This window comes from Amblyraja radiata, chromosome 39 (genome assembly GCF_010909765.2).
Source record: "Amblyraja radiata isolate CabotCenter1 chromosome 39, sAmbRad1.1.pri, whole genome shotgun sequence".
Taxonomy (NCBI): Eukaryota; Metazoa; Chordata; class Chondrichthyes; order Rajiformes; family Rajidae; genus Amblyraja; species Amblyraja radiata.
Window position 1 is genome coordinate 9,992,903 of NC_045994.1, and position 24,975 is coordinate 10,017,877.

At 40.0% G+C, this 24,975-nt stretch overlaps 1 protein-coding gene across 3 annotated transcripts in view; it reads right to left on the bottom strand.

Moving 5' to 3' along the window:
* LOC116967413 (glutamine--fructose-6-phosphate aminotransferase [isomerizing] 1) overlaps window positions 1-24,975 on the bottom strand; it is a 58,739-nt gene that overhangs the window by 20,860 nt on the left and 12,904 nt on the right. Inside the window, exons 4-14 of one of the 3 annotated variants that reach the window (XM_033013963.1) lie at window positions 24,603-24,728; window positions 22,131-22,189; window positions 21,013-21,144; window positions 19,304-19,365; window positions 15,405-15,484; window positions 11,191-11,235; window positions 9,667-9,769; window positions 8,429-8,592; window positions 6,534-6,629; window positions 5,019-5,116; window positions 1,989-2,109 (exon numbers count right to left, since the gene is read on the bottom strand). In XM_033013963.1, coding sequence (XP_032869854.1) covers window positions 1,989-2,109; window positions 5,019-5,116; window positions 6,534-6,629; window positions 8,429-8,592; window positions 9,667-9,769; window positions 11,191-11,235; window positions 15,405-15,484; window positions 19,304-19,365; window positions 21,013-21,144; window positions 22,131-22,189; window positions 24,603-24,728 — 1,086 coding nt within the window. Of the gene's footprint in view, window positions 1-1,988; window positions 2,110-5,018; window positions 5,117-6,533; window positions 6,630-8,428; window positions 8,593-9,666; window positions 9,770-11,184; window positions 11,236-15,404; window positions 15,485-19,303; window positions 19,366-21,012; window positions 21,145-22,130; window positions 22,190-24,602; window positions 24,729-24,975 lie in introns of all 3 variants that reach the window. The other 2 variants (XM_033013962.1, XM_033013964.1) reach the window with 2 other exon arrangements.

Consider the following 24,975-nt stretch of genomic DNA (forward strand, 5'->3'; position numbering starts at 1 on the left):
TGTGGTGTGGGTCTAGCAATACTTAATATACAGTTGGCAAGCCCTCCTGTGCGCCTTGGAAACGAGACATTAGCTCATTTAGTCCCGAGGTTTCATTTATATTGTGACATAGAATTGTGCTGTGCGAAGGTGAAATTGCCACTGTGAAATATATTACTTTTAAGTCTCCTCAGTCATATTTTTCAAGAATATGACTGAGGGGACTTAAAAGTATTTCACAGATGCATTTTCACCTTTGCACAGTACAATTCTAAGACACAATATAAATGAAACAATATGTTGTTGCAATTAAAAATAGAAAATTCCGAAAATGTTCTGCAAGTCAGTTGGCATCTTTGGAGATAGAAAATGAGTTCATGTTTCAGATAAATAATCTTCCATCCGACCGGAATGTCTGATTATCTGCAATTGTTGAATTCTAGTCTTGTATTTGATGTTTCCAGGATTTTTTTCCTCTCTCCCTGTATTTTCAGATATCATTTGATTCTGAATTGTAGAATCTTCTCAAATTAATTAATTAATTATTTAATCTCACCTGGTCTTCACTCTATCATTTACCCTTCAAATAACATTTACCAGCTCCATTCAGAGGTCATCAACCTAAAACATTCATTCTGATTTTCTGTTCAAGGGGCTTCTTGACCTATTAAATATCTTCAGCAATTTATCATATTATTTCAGATTTCCAACATCTATAATGACTTAAGACCATGGGTTACGCAGCACAGAATAGGCCCTTCAACTCAGTGACTGCTAACCATCAAGCACCTAATTACCCCAATCCTTCACTAATTCCTTTTTATTCTCCCTACACTTCCATAAACTATCCCCAGATTCTGCCACTCACCTACATTCACTACCTACAGTGGCCAAATAATCTACCGATCTGCATACCTTAGGGACTCGAGGGGAAATCAGAGCACTCAAGCAGTCACAGGGAGAACAAGCAAACTCCAAACAGACGCACCAGAAGTCAGGTTTGAACCTGGGTCTTTGGACCAGTGAGGCAACAATTCTTCCAGTGCCACTACTGAGTTTCAACATGCTCTTGAACATCTAAAAGACATTAGGACAGGTACGGGGATAGGAAAGGTTTGAGGTATATTAGTCAGATGCAGGCAAATGGGACTAGCTTAGAATGGGGGATTTTGGTCCACATGGGCAAGTCTGACCAAAAAGCCTGTTTCTGTGCTATATTACTCTATCACTTTATATGACTGCTTCTCCATCAATGGCACCTTCCACAATTGTCTGATTCTACAACTCCCACTCATCTCATCTTCAAGCTTCATATGCACCACCAAATATCACTATGCTCTTGCAAGCAGAAAAAACATTAAAGACTCCCAAACCTGTTACTAGGGAGGCTAACTGCTACCATTTTGCCAATCCGATTCTTCCATGCTTCCTTCGGGAAATCACCATCCCTTATCACTTCAGGACTTCACAAATCAATTGGGAATTAAGCAGACCAGAAAAGCATACAGACATGAATCCAAATTTTATCCGTTTACACTTAAATTGATCTTGGCAGAGGCTTTACAACTTGTGTGCGAAGGAACTGCAGATGCTGGTCTACACTGAGGATAGACACGAAATGCTGGAGTAACTTAGCGAGTCAGGCAGCATCTCTCGAGAAAAGGAATAGGTGACGTTTTGGGCCTTGACCCTCGTAAAGACTGAGAGTCAGGGGTGTGGGAACCTAGAGGTACGAAAAGGATCAGAACAAATCAGAGTCAATACCGATGACCAAGGAAAGGTGAAGCCCACAATGGTTCATTGTTGGTTCTGGAAGAGGTGATAATATATGGGTGCAAACAGAGGAACGTGCAGGACAATTAGAGTTGGGGGAAGGATGAATTCAGAGCTCTTTTTATTTGATAGAAGTTAATGCCATTCACACTGACATAGAACTTCAAAAACAAATATTGACCTGTAAAACATTTATGGCGAGAATCCTAAATGGTATATATATTTTAATGAAGTACCTGATTGACTGAGGAAGAAACAGACATCATCTCTAAAGACGGGAGTGTTTCGGTCCAGGAAGTCGCTGGCAAGCTCAACCATGACAGGCAGTTCTGTAAGTTCTTCCAGCACCTGTCGAGTCTTAAAACCCACAGAAAAACAAAGTACACACTTAGGTTTCGCTCGTAAAATAATACTTCCTGCTTTGTTCCGGGAGCTGAACCGGGCAAAGTGCGATTCTAAGAATTTAGACAAACAAACCCAAAGCTCTGCGCAATTCCCTTAGCTCTTAATCAGTCTACATGAACACAAAAAAACAGCTCACCTATAAATTCTCTTTTTTTTTTGTGCAATTTCCTGAGAAAAATACTGATTAAAGGTGACTTAATCAGAACTTTTTAATATTATGAAAGGGTTCGACAGTGTGGAGAATATGCATTTTCACTGGACACAGAATCAGTCACAGTACAAAACAGGTTCTTTAGACCAATGATTCCAAGCCAATCACCAACTACCCATTTGTGCAATCCTACATTATTTGATTTTTTTAAATTTAATCCCACTTTTTATTCTTCCCATATTCCCATCCACTCTCCAGATTCTATCACTCACTCACACACTTGGGGGCAATTTACAGTGGCCAATTAACTTACCAACCCTACACATCTTTGGGATGTGGGAGGAAACAGAAGGCTATCCATGTGGTTACAGGGAGAAAGTGCCACTGTGCCAAAGTGCTGCCCACTTATTTTTTTTCCAATGCTGTTCACTTTTTGTCTTCACTGCAGTATGAGTTCCTTTATCATGTTGATGGAGTATTTGTCTCCATCACCTTCTCATGCAGTGAGTTTCACACTGTAACCATCCTTGTATCCCCTCTGACCCTCCTCATCTTTGCTTTGTTTCAGATGTCTCCATTATGGAGAAAATGTCCTCACCATCCATCCCCGTCATTATTTTGAAATTTCAGGTCCTCCCCTCAGCCTGAAGAAGGGTCCCGAAGAACATAAACCAGCATAACTGAAACATTCCATCCTAGCCAACATCTTGGTAAATCTCCTCTGCACCCACTCCAATGCAATCATATTTACATCAGTATGGAGATTGAGGCAAACCCCAGAGAGATATTTAAGGCGATCCTGGATACTTACACAAGGGAGGACCAAATAGATCGATATTTTGTTTGGGTTAAGTAAAGAGAAGAAAGGTGAAATGTGTGCAGTATAAGCAGTCTCTGCACCGTAAATGATTTGAGATGCAAAACGGGGAGTAAAGGAATGGTACCGAGATATTGAGCCCAAGATTTGTGAGGTGTTGGACATCCGATTAGTTTGCAGACATCATTTCCAGTAGACAATGCCACTGTAATAAACTAAGTAAATGATCAAACATAGAAAATAGGTGCAGGAGTAGGCCATTCGGCCCTTCGAGCCTGCAACGCCATTCAATATGATCATGGCTGATCATCCAACTCAGTATCCTGTACCTGCCTTCTCTCCATACCTCCTGATCCCTTTTAGCCACAAGGGCCACATCTAACTCCCTCTTAAATATAGCCAATTAACTGGCCTTAACTACCTTCTGTGGCAGAGAGTTCAAGATTTACAATGCAAGGCATATCCAAGTTTTGCAGAGCACTTTATAGATAGATCTAGATTGGATATTTAAAAAACAATCCTTCAAAAAATCTACTGTCTCATTAGAACACAGTAATAACAGCATGACACACAGCAGCAACCATAAATCCCCAATAGCCAAAGACCCTGTTGATGGGAATAGCAATTCATCACAAAGTAATGATTGGTCTCAGACCAAGAAAAATCACCAATTAATTTTATGTTTGTACAGCAACTCATCAGATCCTGGAGGACATGACATTTACTTTGCTTTTATGAATCAGCCACTTTTATATCAGCAATTTATACAAATTGCAAATGATCCAAACAGGACTGGATGATCAGCTTTTGAATGCTGTTTGATTGAAAGATACAGCATGAAAACAGGCCCTTCGATCCACCGAGTCCACGCCGACAATCGATCACCCATTCGCACTAGTTCTATGTTATCCCTCTTTCTCATCCACTCCCTGCGCATTAGGGACAAATTTACAACAGCTAATCAACCTGCAATTACGCACATCTTTGGGATGAGGGAGCAAACCAGAGGTAATCCACACGGACACAGGGAGAAAGTGCACACTCCACACAGAGAACACCCTAGATCAGGATCGAACCCAGGCCTCTGGCGCTGTGAGGCAGCAGCTCTACCAGCTGCGTCACCCAACACTAATAATTTTGAATGCAATACATTTACATTTCAAGTATTACCTTAATAAGGCGTTAGAACAATAAATTCATCATCTGGCAAAGAATTCATCAATGTTGCACTGGGGTGCCTACTCAAATGCGAGGTGGGGAGCTTCAGGCAACAACTTACTGACTCAGCACAACCACAAGGTCAAATTGACCCATCATGGTTTTACCTAGAAATGATTGATGCAAGAGCATTTTCAGCTACCAACCCTCTTTAAGGCCATATGTTGATGCTGTTTAATTGTGTCAAGCTTAAAGAGAGATTGCTTTTCAGTCAACCATACCAGGGAAGCACTGGACTGTTTGTTTCCAGGCAGGCTTTTGTCAGCCTGTGTGTAGTCAAAGGGTTGGAATAGCTCGAAGCAGGTGGTTGTTGGCCTGGACCCGATCAGATTAGCTTTTAATGGACGTGCAGCGTTCTTTCAGGATTATAATTTCTGCTACATAGATTTCCCTCCGATGTTGCCATGAAAAGGAACGGAACTGCTGAGCACAGCATGGATGTGTGACCGAGCAAAATCCAAGCCCAGGCACAAAGTGTGCCTTAAGGAGCAGGAAATCTTCGCAATAAGCAAAAGAAAGGGCGGACACCAGTAGGATGCTCAGTACCACCATAGTTGTTTCCACTTGTGCAAAACTTCTTCATCTTGTGCAAGAAGTCTTTTGCTTTATCATGGCTTCCAGCAATGAGGAGGGAAAACTATAATTTAAACGCGTGTATCACAAAGATATACCTACAGCAACACCGGCGTGGAAACTCGTCCCACAGGCAATGAGAATCAAGCGCCTACATCGCAGAATCTCCTTGATGTGATCTTGTAAACCGCCAAGTATTACTGTGAAAGGACAGACAGACATTCATCACTCATTTTTAAATGAACATCAGTTACCACAACAAAATTTAATTTGTTGATGAATAATATAAACAAGTCACTTGGGTCATAGTATTTGTTCCTTCTTGTTAAACAGCCAGCCAGATATATAATTTGATCTTGCTGATGACAGAACATTACAAATATTCATCAATGGAGCAAAGAATACTTCTCCACGATCAATTTTATATTTACACACCAGCATTTCAAATGACCATTCTACTAATCTGAGTGAAATTAATATTCTGGATTCCTATCAGACCCACCCAAATCCAAGAGGCAATTTAAATGTTTTAAATACGCTTACTTGAACGTTTTCTGTCGTGTTGTAGTGTTTTAAAGGTTGTTAAACAATTACAAACATGATTTAACTCTTATAAAGTCACAAAGTGCTGGGGTGACTCAGTGGGTCAGGCAGCAACTCTGGAGAACGGGTATAGGTGACATTTTGGGTCGATACCGTTCTTCAGACTGATCCTGACCAGGATTATGTTCTCCAGAAATGCTGCCTGACCCACTCAGTTACCCCTACACTCCGTGCCTTTCTTTGTAAACCAGCGTCTACAGTTTCTTGTTTCTATGAATTAATTGGATTAACATTCTGAAAGGTCAACAGTTAAGTCCAACAATATTAACTGTAAAGAATGTTCTGAAGCAGAACGATATTTAAAAAATACAGGCTGTGAAAATCAGAATACTAGTGTTGTGTTTGAAAGAGAGAGATCATGTATATTAAATCTACCAACAACGTGTTAATTAAAAATGTGACTGGTTTCAAGGGCAGAACAATTAAGAGGCAGAGAGAACAAAGGAGTGATTGAAACACCAAAAAGGACAGTTGCATTGAAGGAAAGAACATGTGTTACAAGTGTAAGGAACCGAGACAAGTCAGAATGCAAGAAAGCAAACAAGCTATAGTTCAAGCAGCATTATTAAAATTGTGTAAAATAGCTCAGAGGGCTATTTTTTCTATTACAAATCTCAAATTGTGGAGTACAGAGGCAAATAAATGAATGATGGGTCTTTGTCCCAAACATTATGGAGGGCACTGTAAGATGATGAAAAAAATATCACACCAGAGTAGTATGAATGGGGAACCCTGAACATCAAACGGTGACTGTCATCTATATTAAGAATTACATTTTTGTGCCACATGTAAATGAATAAATATGCCATGCTTATATAATATGCCTGTGCCATGACTGATTTACCAGTGACAAACAAGTCTCGAGTTAATTAAGTTTGAATCTTGAAAGTAAGAAAAGCTATAATTAGATAGTTAAGACTGAGTGAAACCGAAAGACAAGGTATTCTTTAATCTCTGAAAGAACATCAAACGGGGATAGCGAAGAGTGTGAAATAACTGATCTTCCCTTGTTACCTGTATTCTCATCAAAGTTGATTCTTCCTCTCATTGTGTTCAGAACGGACTCGGGCTGCTCAAAGATTTCCTTCTGCATGAATGAGCTGAAATTGCCTGTACGTAAAATCAGAAAGATGAGACACAAACTATGATGTGACATCGTCAATGTACTTAGAGGGGTTGTGTGATGTATTGATTTACATTGTGCCAACATCAACAGGGACACTTCTTCAGGCATTATGTTAACATAATATGTGTGGCATGCAATTTGGGTTTTCAAAGCAAATTGCCGCTGGTCGTAAAAATGCTTTCGTTACAAAATTTTGGCTTCTATTAATTCAGTTACTCCTGATGAACAAAGGGATGTTTATTTTCTCCCCCTCCCCCCCCTTAGTATTTTGTCCCCAGTTAAACAGGACATTTTTTTTAACAATGGTTTGCTTCTGCAAAATGATATAAGTAAGTGAACATGTATCAGACACAAATTTTGATGTGTAAGTTGAGTTTGTAATTTTTCCATGACTGCATGGGGTTCCCCACACGTGCTTTGGTATATCTTTCCACATCGCAAAGATATGCTGAAGATCGACACAGAATAATAATAATAATAATAATACATTTTATTTGTATAGCGCTTTTCAAGGACTCAAAGTCGCTTTACATGGTGAGTCAAGAACAAAACAAAATAGAGCAGTAAGACAGAGATGCAACGGGGAGGGGGACATGGGACTAAGGGTATGCAGAGGTGAAGAGATGGGTCTTGAGGCGGGACTGGAAGATGGTGAGGGACTCAGAAGTTCGGATCAATTGTGGGAGGGAGTTCCAGAGCCTGGGAGCTGCCCTGGAGAAGGCTCTGTCTCCAAAAGTGCAGAGGTTGGATTTCAGAATGGAGAGGAGACCGGCTGAAATGGATCTGAGGGACCGTGAGGGTTGGTAGGGGGAGAGGAGGTCAGTGAGATAAGGGGGGGCCAAGTGGTTGAGGGCTTTGTAGGTGAGGTGTAGAATGCTGGAGTAACTCAGCAGGACAGGCAGCATGACTGCAGAGAAGGAATGGATGACGTTTCAGGTCGAGACCCTTCTTCAGACTGCAGACGGGAGGGAAGGGGCAAGGAAGAAAATGGGAACGCAGCAAGAAAAAGCAGATGTGTTTGACAAACATATTTCGGCTATGTCCTTTTTTGGAGTGGAGCATGATCTCATCCGCACCCTCACCCCAAGCCCACCTCAAACATTCTACCCAGGTTTTCCTCGTCAATCTCTTGGAAGAAAAATAATGTTAAAAATGTTTTTTTAACAAATCCTGTGGCCTGCTTTACTCCCCTTTAAAATGCTTCAATGCCCTTGCATACAAGAGCGAGATTTTGTCCTGTCCTAATTCTGACAACCCAACCCATCAATTCTCAACATTGCCACCCCATCCCATTCAGTCTTCCCTCATCCCCTTGAATCCAGACTGAGAGAAAAACCCTGTCACACAATCAAGCATTCCTTTTCATTCAGCAATTCTGCTGTGCCACAAGGTCTGAGTGCATCTGAAGCTGCCCTCCAAGGCTTGGGCAGATAATTACTTGCTATGTGGTAATTTGCCAGTGAGTGGAAGCTGATCAGCAATCGCAGAGCGACTCTGCCAATCCAGCCAACCATGATCAGAGCCTTCTACACCTGCCAGCCTGCAACTTAAATGGCCTGCCCCAAGTAAATATAATAGGAAAAGATATAGTGGGTCTAAGCACTGGTCGGATTGAATGTTTGAGATTTGTGCAATTCCACATTCAAGGTAATTTACACACAGATAACAGAATTAAGATTAAGAGGGGCCAGTGAGTGCTTTAAACTCCTTTGGTTCTTAGTAAAGGGATTATTTTTTGCAATTAACTCGCGAATATGCAACTTGGCAACCAGCCCAACCTTACCTTTCATGATTTGTTGCAGCTCCAGCTGCAGGGTCTGGATGGCTCGAGCTGGGTGGTCCCCGGCTCTGCGTTTGATTCTGTGAATGGAGAGTTTTCCATCCACTACAGCTGCCACGTCGTCATCCTCCAGGAAGATCACTCGGTTGGTGTGTTCAATCACAGCGCTGTCGAACACAAGCATGAGACATGACAACAAACGACACCACAAATATCAGTCGAATCTTACGATCTCAGTAGGCCACCTGGAAAGGTAGGCGCACTATGTCCAGAGCTTTGTGTTCTTCTCCAGGCACTGTCAGACTTTAATCAAACTCATAGCAGTCCATCTTGTTCATGCCATATGAAGAAGAGCTACTGAGTTCAACTCAATTCCAACTCTCCATCCACGGCCTTGTGGATTAGGGCATATCAAGGACTCATTCAGGAGCCTTTTATACATAACCAAGGTTTGTCCTTCACGAGCCTCTGAAATAGTGAGCTTCCGAGCTGTCCCACTTCGAGAATATATATTTTCTCAACTCGCAATGTATAAATTATTAACTAAATTATGCACTTCAGCCTCTTCCATTTAAAACAATCCCAGCCTTTACTCATGATGAAAGCTCTGGCAATTATAAATCTTTCTAAAACTCTCCAGCACGATGGCATTGTTCCTGTAATGTGGTTGACCAGATTTGGGTGGCGGCTTGGGGATAGTCTGTCATTTTGGTCCTTTGGACATATCTGAATCACTGAATTGCATACTAGTTCAGTTTAGTTTAATTTATTGTCACGTGTACCAAGGTACAGAGAAAAAGTTTTTTATTGCATGCCATCCAGTCAGTGGAAAGACTATACATGATTACGCCATCCTCAGTGTACAGATACAGGATGAAGGGATTAACGTTAGTATCAAATACAGCCCAGTAAAGTCCGATTAAAGATAGTCCATGGGTCTCCAAAGAGGTAGATAGTAGATTGGGATCGCTCACTAGTTGGTGATAGGATGGTTCAGCTGCCAGATAGTGGCTGGGAAGTGTCCCTGAATCTGGAGGTGTGTGTTTTCAAAATTTTGTGCCTCTTGCCTGATGGGAGAGGGGAGAAGACGGAGTGAGACATCCTTGATTATGCTGGTAGCCGAGGCAGCGGGGTTTAGATTAAATCAATGGTATGGTCACTAAGAATCAACATTGTACATCGTATGATACATAATGCAAGAGCTCAAGAGCTGATATAATAGCTAGAACAACTGAACTTACCTAGCATCTGATGCAAAGTAGTACTCAACAGCTTTTTCCTCCACTGGAAACAGGCAGGTGGTGCTGTCTGCACGAGGTAGGCTGCAGTTACTCTTATCCTTGGCTGTAGGATACAGAATACCCGAGTCAATGTGCGTGCACAGAATAAATTATCAAAGCCTGCCATCTTACAGGAAACAAAATCCATGCAACAATCCCCTGTAACACTTTAATGTACATTCACAATTTTTCATGCAAAGAGTTAGAGCCAAAATAAAAATTTGGGATTGAAAAAATCAAGAAACTGCAGTTTCACCAAAAATTCCACCCTAGAAACAGAAAATGTTAGAAATATTCAGCAGGACAGGCAGCATCAATGTAGAGTTAACGTTTCAGGTCAATGTTTCTTCAACGGACCAGGGAAAGTTGATAGTTCACTGGAACAGGAAAAGTGAAAACAATTGTGAATAAGAAGCAGAGAGAGAAATGGGCGCTGCACTAGGGTGGGGGAAACAGAAAAGTGGTCTGCTGCTGTGAGCTATCAACTAACGAAAGCAGAAAACAAGCTGGCCTCACTAGTTGAAGCAATAAAGAATCACTTCATTCGAGCCTTCAGAAATTATTGTTTCACCCGAGGTCTAGTCTTCTGGATGGTGTTGCAGTACATAGTTGGAGAAGTAATATGGTTGGACTTCACTATATTTTTGACCAAGGTTCGATTCTGGTCCATAGCAAGGCATGAACTAATTACATCTGACTCAGAAACATGTGCACTGTGTTGAATCATCTTTTCTTGACCTACCTCTTAACACCTAACTTCTAAAGATACAAAGTCTCTGTTTAGATGGATGAAGGTACAAAAGCAAGATCATGAAAGGTACGGCTATTTAAGAATAACAAGTCCTCCTGTCTTTGTCCATATTTTTCTCTCAATCAAAATAAATATTTCCCAGTATTGTAGGCATGCCATAGAGTTTATAAAATGTGTAAAGATGATAAAAGCAATCTTAACAGACTAAATTGAATCAGAAGAGATGTCAAGTTCTCAACTTGAAGCACCAAGGAAAATCTCCCTCGTGTTTGGCCAAGTGGAAAAATAATTTAAATAAACAAACACTTAGATAAAGTGTTAAATGTTAAAGGGGGTGATGCACATGTCTTATTTGGAGCTTAAAGTCTCAGCATAAACCATGCTGAACTATGCTGTGCAACATTTAACTATTGTGTTCCAAGGAACTTAATCATCCGGTGGAGCGAAAAGCAAATGCCAGGAATTCAAAGTAAATGCAGAAATTACTGGAAACACTCTGGTAATATCAGGACAGCTTGATTTATGGAGTGTTTTCACCATCTTCTTTGTTTGACCATTTACCGTAAAGTCTCATCTTAAAAGACTCCTACAGGAAAGCAGCACCAATTATCCCCCCCTCCATGATGATTGCCAGGTCCATCCCCCCCCCTCCATGATGATTGCCAGCCACCACTCCATCACAGAATAAGGCAAATAATTAAAAAATCAGCCAAAGTCCAATACTTGACCTATATCATTGCTTTTAGATTCTGCAGATTTGTCATCCACCTTACTATTAGCTGAAATAAAAAGTTAACAAAATAAAAGTCAAATAAAGAGAATTTAAAAAATTCCAATCCGTATATTTGATTATGCATAAGTTAGTACTCTGTTTTGGCTCAGGCCATTCAGAAGCAAATGGAAGTAAACCTCCATACTCAAGTGCAAACCAGCCGAACACAGACTCTTTGTGGGGGTGGGGGGAAGAACATCGACATTAGAATTGAACAAGATTTGTTTCATCTTCAATAGATCAAGTAGTAATCAATAGAATAATGCAAATCTACTTCACCTAAAGACTCTGTGATTGCTTCATTTCTGCGAAGGATTTTGAAGTTGAACCCCAGCAAGAAGCTTTGTATCCGCTATAGGATATTTGCTTTGTATCACCCATCCACTCCTATAAAGTGGTTACATCTGGATATATCTGACCAAGGTGGGTTTCATAAAGAAGGCATTCTATTGTTTGTGTTCGCAACTATTTCAAAATAATGAACAGAACAATGTCATCTCTAGGTTGATCTCTCTTAAAGTATTGATTCCCCACGTTGATGATATTTTTCACATTCTGTAATATTTTAAATGAAATATTTTATAATTTCCACAAAGTAACAATCTGAACATTTTCCCCATGTTTCGCATTTGGACAAATTCACAATAAGTAGCAGTTCCAAATCTCATACAACTGACCTTCAGAATCTAACTCGGATCAACACCAACACCAAGTCTTTTGACATTGTATCATTTGAAAATCTGATCTATATTGCTGTTGTTACCCTCCTGGATTCATAGTGAGAAACATTTACTAAATTTCTGCACAAGAGCAGTCATTTACTTGGAATTCGTTACTAAGTGTTCCACAGCTTACATGATGTTTCGGGCAAAATAAATAACAGGAAGAGGTTGCTCATCCTCACAGTTATCTCTCTCCTTTTTTAAATAGTGGAATCTTATTTGCTACCTTCTAATTTGAGGAACTGTTCTAAAATCTGCAGATTAACAGATTGTATCCAGTATTGCCATTGTCAGGTCAGACAACTTTTAGCATGAAAGTCATCAGGGCTCAAGAAATGTTCCACTCAATGTTTCCAAATTTTGTATCCCACCAATGCTAATTTCTTTCAATTTCTCATCTAGCCTATCTCGACAATTTCTGTGCCTCTGTTCATGAAGGTAGACTCAAAATTCATGTTTAATTTCTTTGTCATTTCCTTATTCTCGGATATCAATTATCTTAGTTGCAGCCAATAAGAGAATGATATTAACCTTTCTCTTTATATATCTCTTTATATATATATATATATATATATATATATATATATATATATATTTTAATCTTTCCTTTCTAAATTACTCTTTTATTCTCCCCCCCCCCCCCCCCCCACACCCCATTCCTAAGTGCCTCTGCAGAATTCAGATACGTTCCTAATCTTCACACTGCTTTTTTTGGCAACAAAAAGCCTTTATGCCTTTTATCTACTCCTGTCTTTATTCTCTTGTTAGCTGTGGCTGGACCACATTTCCTGCTAAGAGATTAAGCCTTAAAGGGATATTATAATCATTTTAAACTAGCTAGTAATTTTTAAATGTTAGTCATTGTTTGTTTATTGTCATATTTTTACATAGTTTCTGTAATCAACTCATACTTCAGATTTAGAATCTCAGTTTCTGATTGAACTAAATCATTTCATATCTTCAAATAAAAATGTCATACTATAATCACTCTTTCCTACAGGCCTCTTAACTACAGCACAGTAATTAAGGTTTTCTCACTGCATAACATCAGATTTAGAAAGCCATCTCATGTAATTCATGATCCATCTTTCACACAATTACTGCTAAAATAGTTTGCTCAGTCTGTATGTAACGTCCCCTATGATGACTGTATTATCTCTGTAATTTCCTCATTCACATTATGCCCGTAATTATTTCAAATGTTTCTGGGCCTAGGGACAGCTCTACCCAAACATTGCACCGATTAATGTCCTTTCTCTCTACAGTTTGTATTTCATTGTTTGAAGTCAGGGAAAGTCAGGCGAATCCATACAAAATTATCTTGGAATATTTAATATCAGTAGTCCCACCTGCCCGCATTTGGCCAAGAGCCGTCTAAACCATACCTATTCATGTATCTGTCCAAATGTTGTTATTGTACCTGCCTCAGCTACCTCTGCTAGCAGCTCGTTCCATGTACACAGCACCCTCCACGTCAAAAAGTTGCCCCTTAGGTTCATATTTAATCTTTCCCCTCTCACCTTAAACCCGTCCTCTGGTTCTTGATTTCCCGACTCTGGGCAAAATACTCTGTGCATTCCTCCTATCTATTCCCCTCATGATCTTATACACAGTTAACATCACCCCTCAGCCTCCTGTGCTCCAAGGAATAAAACCCTTCTTCAGACTGATGTCTGAAGAAGGGTTTCGTCCCGAAACGTCGCCTATTTCCTTCGCTCCATAGATGCTGCTGCACCCGCTGAAGTTCTCCAGCATTTTTGTGTACCCACCAGCCTCTCTGAAGAAGGGTTTCGGCCCGAAACGTCGCCTATTTCCTTCGCTCCATAGATGCTGCTGCACCCGCTGAGTTCCTCCAGCAATTTTGTGTACCAGCCTCTCTGATTACTCAGGCACTCAAGTCCTGGCAACACTCACGTCAAAAGAAAGGAGCTGAAGGTCCTCTTTTTAATCTTCTTTTCCTGACTCACATTGAAAGTATACTCATGATTATTTGCTGCAACTCTGCCCAACAGTCTATTGTCATTTCGCATTTAACTAAACTGCAATTTTGTCTTCCATTTTAACTCTTTAAATTTCCCTTTCCCACACCATTTAGTTTCAATTGGTGTTCCTGCTGTGTAATTCAAAGCACGTTCCTGCTTCACGAGAACAAAGGATGATGCTTCTCTGGTACTTCCTTCTCATTCCCCATGTCTGTCTCACACATGATCACACACTCCTATCCCTTTTGATTAACCAATTCTACAGGGTGTTTCCTCTTGGAACAAAATGTCCAGCAACCTCCTACCAATCTGATGCATTGTTGAAACCTCAAGATTGTAGCTCATCTGAAGTTCCTGATGTTCCTCTATCCCGATTCATAACATTTATCAAAGTGAATGCATCATCTGGCTAACCAAAGGAACTCAGTTCTTCATCTATTTCTCCATTTCGATCTTCATTATCTCAGGCCATGTACCTGCCATGACCATGGATGAAGAAATGTTGTTCTTCATCCTTTTCAATGCTGCCCATGTCAGCTGCTAGGAACTCGGCAGCCCCTCATGAATAACTTCCTTCAGAATCAGGATTGGTTCTCATCTGGCCACCCCACTCTAAAACTGTATAGCGTTGAATGGCAGCCCAAACAGATGCAGCATCAGTTTTCTGCGGCGCCACAGATATGTTGAATATTGCTTTACTTTCATTAAAAACCCGTTGCACAAGAATCAGTTGCTTTTAGTGTAATAATGTTGAGGCATATTTATCACAGTACTGTGGAGGTAGGGTTACCATATGAAATAATTTATGCATTATGGGCAAAATTGACCAGGTCGTCTGTAAAAACAGAACCTATTAGTTTCCTGTGATCATTCTGTACAGGGAGGAAATGACACAAGCCAGTTACATGGAACATGCTAAAGCTCCTATCCCTAAGAGACCAAGAAAATTGAACAACTGTGAATAACATAAATATAAAGTGAGATGGGGATCTCACTAGACCATTGCAGCGTTGCTGAAGGGGTGATTCGACAGAATCTCATAATAAAATCACATGCAGAACAAGGTGATGTACAGAAACAAAGAACTGCAGGAGGTGGTTTACAAAAGAAGACACAGAGTGCTGACTCACACTTATTTCTCCCATCCCCTTCCACCAACATTTCTTCCTCTAGCTTCACAATATGCAACTCTTCAATACTTTTGTCTCACACCTCAAGTTTTTGGTTTCATCTCTGGTTTCAGTTCAACCATCTGTAGAAAATAACCCTCCCCACCCGTGTCGGCCCATTACCTGCCAGGATTTGCCCTGCCCCATCTCTAATCCAGCTTTCTTCCCCACCCTCTTCCCAGTGTGAAGAAGTGTCCCGACCCAAAACGTCACCAATCAATGTTCTCCTGATATGCTGCTTGACCCGCTGAGCCACTCAGCACTCTGTGTCTTCTCCAGAACGAGGTGATGGAAGTTTCTTACCTGAATGGTACAGCACAGGGATGTGGTCGGTTGAAAGTCTATGCTCACTTCGCACCCCTATCAGTAGAGGGCCCCCACGCCTGGAGAGATGAAACAAATTAGCATTACTGTCTTATTCAAAAATATTAACAAAATTAAACTTACCAACCTAATCATTTAACCCTCAAGCCTGTTGACATTCATGGCTAATATTTGAAGCTAATCCTTGCGCAACAAGTTTTTAATGCAAGTAAAATAATGTTCAACAGATCTGTGGTGAGGCAACAGCAAGGTGCAGAAAACTTATGCTGCACCCTTTTGGGTTGCCATTCAAGGCTATGCATCCAAGATGGCCCACACAGTGACAAAATTGCAAGCTTGATCCTTGGCTGGGTTTTCCTCTCTGCAATAAATATCATTAACTTCAAGAGCAAATGTCATATCTCCAATAACTGTGGAACCAACCTTACTACATACGAGAAACCCATATACATATACATAAAATACATTAAGCATATAACATAGGGAATACAAAGCATTCAAGATTACTTTGTGTACAGTTCTGCCTGCCACATTACTGGAAGAATATGGTAACGTTAGAAAGAGTGCAAATGGGATTCACTAGGATGGCGACACATGAAACTGCAGCTGCTGGAATCTAGAACAAAAACAAACTGCTGGAGGAATTTAGTGGGCCAGGCAGCATCTGCGAGGAAAAATAATTATTGACATTTTGGGCCAGTGTCTCGAACCAAATGTTGGATGTTGTCTCGAATGGAGGTTTTCCCACGCTCAACATTGGAGCGTGGGAGGCTGAGGGGTGACTTTACAGAGGTTTGTTTTGTTTTTCGAGGATAGGGGAGTCTAAAACTAGGCTTAGGTTAAGAGCAGAGAAATTTAAAGGAAATCAGACGGGCTATTGTTTTTCCACATAGAAGGTGGTGGTTCTACGGAATGAAATGCCAGAGGAGGTGCAAAGGCAGACAAAATTACAACGTTTAAAAGACTTGTACAGGTATTTGGATCAGAAGGGTGTGGAGGGATACTGGCCCAATGTAGAAAAATGGGACGAGCATAAATACGCCTTATCGTTGGCATGGACCAGTTGGGCCAAAAAGCCCGTTTTTGTGCTGAAACAGAGAGGACAACTGTGATCACCATTAATCAGAAAGTTTACAAACAATGTTAATTGAATCAACATTGCAAATGATTGCTTCTTCTTCTTACGTATAGTGTGCGCAGCCTAAAGTTGTAGGACAACTTGTTCTATTTAATTGTGCATGCCAGGTTGATTGCATTCGTCGAAACAGGGCGGACGGACCACTTGAAGGTTGCAATCTCCCACCCCCAAATGATTGCTGAATAACCGATAACTCTTGTTATATTTCTAGTATTCTTGGGTTAGCTGCCACGTATTATTTTGGTACGTCTGCGGCAGAGTAGCATGCAAATTTAATTTGTGCTGGATAGAAAAACCCAAGTAGCATAATTGACTAGGGAGATTCCCCAATCTCTCAATAGATAGAATTTGGGACTTCAAATAATTTAAGCAAAATTAAAATGTATTTTGTTAACTTTTAATTAAGTGCAGAGAAAAGTTAGTTTAATAGGGATAGCTAACTGGAATCTTACTGCTGACCTTTTAACTCTGAGGAGATATTCTAAGCAAAGGGGTCTTTCAAACAAAGTCTCCTTTATTGTTGCCTTGATAATTAAGTCCAGATATGTTTGTCAAGCTTTAATTAAAAAAATGACTTTGATAGAAAATTGTGACTGGTTGGACTGCCTCAAGTAAAGATTTTAATTTGATGAATGCAAGGTCTGAAAAAGGTTTTATTCTCAGATCTCAAAAAGAGACCTAAATTATAAAATAGAAGGAAAGCAAGGGAAAATATGGGAAGCACATAGTACATTGAACCTTGGAACAATAATTTAGTCAATTCACATACAAATTAATAATGACATGAAAACTTTTCCAAAGCAAAAATATACAAGACTACCTTTTCACTATCAGTAAAAAATCTTGAACCACATTAAGTTGAATAAAAAGACACAAATTGGTGGAGTAACTCAGCGGGTCAGGCAGCATCCCTGGAGAACAGAATAGGTGTTGTTTCAGGTCAGGAACTTGCTTAAGGAGGAAGAAGGGTCCCGACCCAAAATATCATCTATCCATGTTGCCTGAACCACTGTTACTCCAGTGCTTTATGTCTCTTTTTTTTGTAAACCAGCATCTGCAGTTCCTTGCTTCTATGACTAAAGCTGAACACAGCCATGACATTGGCAATAGTGCCAAAACCAAATGGTTTACTTAGTGTTGTGTTAATTATATTGGTAAATTAGCTGATCTTTAAATTAAGTGGCTGTTGTTAATATTTTACATCAAACTGTGTCATGTTTAGTCCTTGGTTGTCTTAGTGAACTGATGTTATTCTAGGGTCTTTTCCCTTGATAATCCACCCTTCTGAACTAAGTGTAGTGCACTGCATTCCCCAATGAGTGAATGTCATCCTGATGTTGCACTCATGCTGGCCAAACTGCAGTATGTCTCCTTTAAGTTAAATCAAACTCAAGCAATACAACCCAAGAGCCAGTTTAACTCTTATGATAACGTTGCATACATAAATTCCAAACTCCAGTGAAACATGAACACACTCAAACCATGGTTTTCAATAAGGAGTTTCACCAGAAACTTTTTCTCATAACTGATCTCAGAAATGTAACATTGACTTCTCGGTGGCACCGTAAGTGGCAGCCTCGTCAACAGCCTGTCTCGTCCCTTTCTTCTATTGTTGTTTTTAGTCTGTTTTAATTATATGTTTTAGTGGATCTTTAGTTTTTGTATTATGTGGGGGGTGGTGGTGTTGTTGGGGGAAACTTTTTTTATCTCTTCCCTCGACGGAGATGTGACTTTTCCCGTATCGTATCTCTGTCTGCACTGCGGCCGTGGAGCCGGCGGTCCCTTTGTTAGAGATTGACTTTGAGAGTTCCAACCGCAGGGGCTTCGAACGCCTCGATCGCGGGAGCCTCAATCGCCCCGTTGCGGGGGATTTGATCGCCGACTGCGGGAGTAAAGGAGGAAGAAGGTAAAAGTTATTTGCCTTCCATCACAGTGGGGAATGTGAGGACTCCGAAAAACAAGATGGATGTGCTGCCTGCGCTGGTGGGGACTAGGAGAGATTGCCGTGAGTGCAGTGATCTCGGTGTTTGCGGGGCATCGCGCCATGAGGACATCCCGGAGTCTGGTGCGAGTGTGGACGGCTTTCTGACGGTTCGGGCGGACAGTGACTAGTGACAGTGGTCGGTACAACTCTGGTCACATCACGGTGAAGGAGCGTGTGTGTGGCCCGGACATTGAACTGATGGCTGTGGGTCTCCGCTTGTGCTGTGTGCCCGAGGGATTCTCACACGCCACTGTGGTGGCTGCTTATGTTTGATCTTTATGTAGTTTTGTATCTTGTTGCTTTTTTGGTATGACTGTATGGTAAATCAAATTTCATTGTACCTCGGTGCACGTGGCAATAAAGGACCATTGAACCATTGACTTCCTTGATGTCTCCATTAGATCCGATCCCCATAATTCATTTCCTCTAGCTACTTTCAAACCTCTTTCTATTCTTTCAACTTGTCCGACAGTGCTGTTAGTTACATCAGCTGAAATCCAAGTTTCCATAACTTTATCACCTCAGGAATCAAACCTGCTACAGCACCACATTTATATTATAAAACATATTATAATAAACATATTAAACACAATTTAAACCCGTCTTCCGTTCAGCGAGGAAGCTATAACATTATCAGCATGTCCCAATAGTGCCTTCCTCCCCCCAAGAAATTGACTGTTAACATATAATGTCATAACATATAATAACATTTTTGCATCGTCAAGCCAGAAGTAGCAACACAACAAATCTACATACCTAGTGCAGACAGCTTCACCCGGGTAATGGACACTCTTCAGTACAAGAGCAAAAGCACCTTCCTGTAGAACAAAACACAATCACGCTGGAGTATAAAAAAATAGCTTCTTATCTAATCAAAACTAAACAGCAACTTGAATCCTACACTTTTCCTTCCGTTATAAGTTTGATAAAGGTTACACCCGAAGCGTGAAACCAAACTGGAAATCTGATCTAAATTATGATAATATTGTCGGAATTGCCAGGAGAATTTGGGCGGTGCTGCATTCAAAGAATGTGTTCTCAGTCATGACATAATATTCAAATCAATGGAGCACATTGAAATACTCATAAAGCACGATTACAACAGAAAGGGCTTTGATTTCATTACAAACCTAATTGGGATTGTTCACAAATATCAGCTATTCAATAAGGGCTAGGTGATCAAGCAGCAATGCTGCTTCATGCTTACAATTTACTTTCAATGGTGATTTCTTTTTAATGCTGGTGCTGTTTTAAATATTCATTTTGTATGAGAATGTACCAGGCATTATTAGTAAGTTTGTAGATTACATGAAAGTGGGTGGCATCCTAGATAATGAAGATAGTTGTCAACAATTGCAGCAAGATCTTGGGCAGGTGGGCTGAGGAGTGGTTAATGGAGTTTAATGTAGATAAGCACGAGTTGTTGCATTTTAGGAAGTCAAACCAGGGCTAGACATTAACAATCAATGGCAGGGCTCTGGGGAATGTTGTAGAGCAGAGGGATATAGGAGAGCAAGAGCATAGTTTTTTGAAAGTGGTGTTACAGGCAGATAGGATGATTAAGGAGGCTTTTGGCGTAGGAGGATGAGGGGTAATCTTACAAAGGTGTATAAGATCATGAGGGGAACAGCTAGGGTAAATGGGTAAATGCACAGTATTTTAGCCAGAGTAGGGAAATCAAGAACCAGAGGGGCAACTAGGTTTAAGTAGAGACGGGAAAGATCTAATTGGAACCAGAGGGGAAACTTTTTCATACAAAGATTGGTGGGTACATGGAACGAGCTGCCAGAGGAGGTAGTTGAGGCATACTATACCAACATTTAAAAGACATTTGGACAGGTACATGGATAGGAAAGGTTTAGAGGGGTTTATGCCAAAAATAGGCAGGTGAGACTCGTGCAGATGGGACATCTTGGTTGGTTTGGGAAAATTGGGTCAAAGGGCCTGTTTCCATGCTGTATGACTGACTTGAAGGTTTCCAACACCAACTGGAAATTGCAATCACAAGAGAGAATAATAGTCCTCATGAATTTTACAATTCAATGTGCAACATCAAAGTGGTGGGTAAAATGCCCTACTGTATTACCTGGATAATTTGGGAATAACTGCAGACAAGGTCACTTCTTTTTGCAAGCAGAAAAATAAATGCTGGAATTTCCAACACAATTTCACTGATTTTTAGTGAGATAATATGTTGAAAATAAGTAGATCTTTTAAGTAAAAAGGGAAAAAAACTTACTTGCAAAATTGGGATAAAATAAAATTATAAAAGGTTTCTAGACCTAGATAAATTCCCATGGCAATGCAATGTTATTAATTCTACAAGCCATTAAATAACCTGTTTGGAAGTTCAAAAGGTTAAATGGTGATCTAAATCCCTTTATCAATACTCTAAGTTTAGGGTGATCTAAATTTAGAATATAAACCAACGTATGTAAAACATGTAAAAAGGATTTTAACGTTACCAGTTGTTGAATAACCCTCTCCACCAGGGTGGCAAAGCTGATGTCATCCTCACGGTTGTCATACATGTATTTGACCAGCTTTGCAATAGATTCGGTGTCAGTGTCAGATTCAAACTCATAACCTTTGCTTTCCTGCAATAAGAGAGATATGTCTTGAAGAAATTGACACAAATGCTTAGAAATGCTCAGGGATGGCACAGTGGCGCAGCAGTAGCATTGCTGCCTTTAGGCACCAGAGACTACAGGTGCTAACTGTACGGAGTTTGCACGTTCTCCTTGTGACCGCGTGGGTTTTCTCCGGGTGCTCCCGTTTCCTCCCACACTCCAAAGGTGTACAGGTTTGTAGGTTAACTGGCTTCAATAAAATTGTAAATTGTCGCTAGTGTGTAAGATAGTTCTAGCGTACGGGGTGATCGCTGCTCGGCGTGGATTCAGTGGGCCAGAGCCTGTTTCCATGCTATAACTCTAAAATCTAATTAGCAACTTAGCTTCTGCCACTACACGGAGGAAACAAACCTCATATTTAAATAAGCTAGCAGTGCACAGTGTTATAATACAAGTCCAACAAACACAGCTGGTTAGACTGTGTGATGCAATGCAACAGACTGAAATCATACTCAAAGATGGCAAGGCAATCCATTTTTTGAACTGTGCTGCACAGATGACAGAATTGGAAGACAAATGCCAATTAATTAGATGCACAAATGGGAACTGCTGTTGTGACAAAGATCTGAGGAACTGCAATGAGGCCACTCGGTGGGCTGCTGCACCCCCCCCCCCCACAACCTCGCCTCCCCACCACCAGCCGCCTGTGTTCACCTATTACCCGCCACTCGGTTAGATCAGAGGAATAAAAGATTTTTAGGGCAAATGGCAGCACTTTTAACAAGGACTATGAACTAACCAATGTATCCTACTTTTCGTAAATAGTTAACACCTTGCCGTTAAAGAAGTTACAGCAATACAAAGGGTTAATGCTGCCTGATAAGGGCAGCAATCAATACTAAATAGGTATGGACCAGCTGGTATGGAACCATGCTTATTTATATATTTTTCTCTCACCCTCCTGTATTATTAACACACTTAAAAAATGTTTTATGTATTGTTTATGTACTCACCAGAAACTTCCTCAGGTCTTTGTAGTTTGTAATTATACCATTGTGAATAACAATGAACTCTGAAAAGAAAAACAAAGCACATGGTCATTTATCTTAGTGTTATTATTTGAGCAACTCTGAGAAAGGCAGGAATTACAGAACTAACAACTGTTGCAGGGAGTCTTTAATTAAATAGCGACTGTCACTTTTGAGAATGTTGAGCACCTTGGGAGAACCTGTGAAATGTAGGTCGGTTAGTAAACCTATTTAATTATTTTGAGGGTGCAAATGATGTAATAGATATTATTGTGGATATGATTTATTTTGACTTCCAGAATGTATGTGGAAAGTTTCCACATTATAGAATGATACCTAAAATCAATGGACATGGAATCAATGGCAAACGCTGGCTTTGCTATGTCAAAGAAAAGAGACAGTGGGAACAGTGAATATCCATTCAAATTGCAATCCAAATTACTTAATACTTCCAAGGATCTAGGCTGGTTTAAGAGATTAAGAATGATTGACATTTTTCATCTCTTAAATCCATGCCGTCAAATCCAGAGTGCAAAATTTTAAAAGGGACGCAAACACTTGGGTGAAACTGCACCTGAGACCACCCATTTTGAATGTGTCTTAGCGATTTAATGTAAAAGTAACAGTGGAGGCCCAAAGTGATTTAACTATCCATATATATACACAGTGCACTAAAACGTAGCAGTCATGTTAAAAAATTTCAGAGAGGCTAATGGAATATTTGTCCTTTAACCTGAAATGTAGAACTCAAATTTGAGTAAGTTTTGCTGCAGTATTCAAATCTTTAATACATCAAGTCTGGAACATAAAGATAATTCTGATAATTGCAACTTAAAAATACGAGAGTTGTACAAAGATCCATTTAGAAAGTTATCAAGGTATAAATGATTCAATTTAAATAGAAAGTGCATTAAAAAATATGCCTTGGAAAATTGAGGGTTAAGACAATTTTGCAGTCAAGCAATGGAGTAATTGTCAGAATCATACAGCACAGAAACGGGTTCCTCAGCCCAATTTACCCACACCGACCACATTTATACAACTCCCTCCTGCCTGTGTTTGGCCCATATCACTATAAATCTTTCCTATCAAAGTAGCTGTGCAAATATCTTTTAATAGAGTATTAAGAGAAAAAATATTTACATTGATGGTGAGTTCAAGCATAAGGACATAACATCAAAGAACAAAACACCAAAGCTTGGGGAACTTTGTTGAATGCAAAAAGGTTGGAGCTGTCTCCCAAACGATGCTGTCGATTCAAGCTGAAAGAATCATTTTATATGCTCATTAAGATATGGAAACAAGGCTCATGGGTACAGGTTAGCCACTTACAAATGGCGGAACAGGTTAAAGGTGTTGAATGTTCTGCTCCCTGCTCCATCATTCCTAACTGTTGCAAACTGCTGTTGACCCCAATCCGACTTGGCAGCATTGCTTCATGAACTTTTTTTGTTTTAACACCAAATGCCACGTTAAATGTTCTGTGCAATTTGCCAATTAGGTTCTTAAAAGAGACATCTTTGTATGAATCAGAATGCATGATAATCCTGCCCACCGGCCTTCTCTTTAAGGGATTCTATCCAACTATGCTAACAATCAGCTAAATTGCTTTCATAATCGGCATATTGAAGAGAAATTGTAGGGTCTCCGATTATGATTGAAAGGAACAGCATCACAATGTAGCAATGCTTCAAGAAGACAGCTAGCTCCAGAGCTTTTTCTGGGTGCTAACAATGGCGATCTACAATTACTGCATCTTAAACCAATTACACACAATGTTATGACTCTTCATTGGCTGAGCATAAAGGGAAGAAAATTCACTGCATTCAGGAATCTTTAAAAATAAAATATTGATATGGTTGATACATCTGCCATTTAATAACGATCCGAGAGAACCTGAATTTTTAATGGCCCAAAATATTAAGCAGAGGAAACTAAATTAAGAATAACTGACTTTATGTCAAGAATTGTGTGAAATGACAAAAACACATGGTACCAGATTTCTCCCAAACCTAACATTCCATTACACATCTTCAACGAGTATTTTCAATAACAAGGACACTGTACATCAATACCAAGACGGCTGTCAAGACTTTACAATACTACTTGTGACAAAGGACAGTTAAGGGAACAGAATATTGCTTCCAATAACCATAATCCTAGAATCCATAAAAAACAGGCAATATTTGGGAAGAGAGAAATGGGGTTAATGTTTCAGGTCAATTAATTTTTGTTAGAATCTCTGATCGTTTGCAGTATTTTTATTTTGTATCATTGTATCATTTGTATCATTGTATTTGGTCTCAGTGACTTCAGGTCCAAGCATATTATTAAAGGTTTAGTCTTTTGCCAGAGAGGTTTCAGGGTAGAGAATAAAGGTGAAAGCTATAAGGAGACGAAGCTACAAACTTCCAATATACTCAAGAGGTTCAGTAAACAGTTGGGGTCAAAACATACCATTGTTCTTGTCGGAGCGATGTGGATGACTGTTGAGTGAGTTGGGGACACCGTGAGTTGCCCAGCGTGTGTGCGCAATTCCAAGATGTACCTCAAATTCAATGTCCAAATCTATGGAGTCTTGCTCTGAAAAGGAACAGCCATTGTGACAATCTCGATCTGAGATATTCCATTTGCAAGAACAGATTATTGAATGAATGAATACTTTATTTTCAAATGTGACAAATCACAGTGAAATTCTTTGCTTGCATACCTAAAGGTCCTCCAAATTGCATTAAACCAACTGATAATGTTTTTAAGTTTCTAATCTAATCAATGCGAAGGACATGAGATTGGAACTGAGATAACACTGATCCATGAAAACTGACAGACA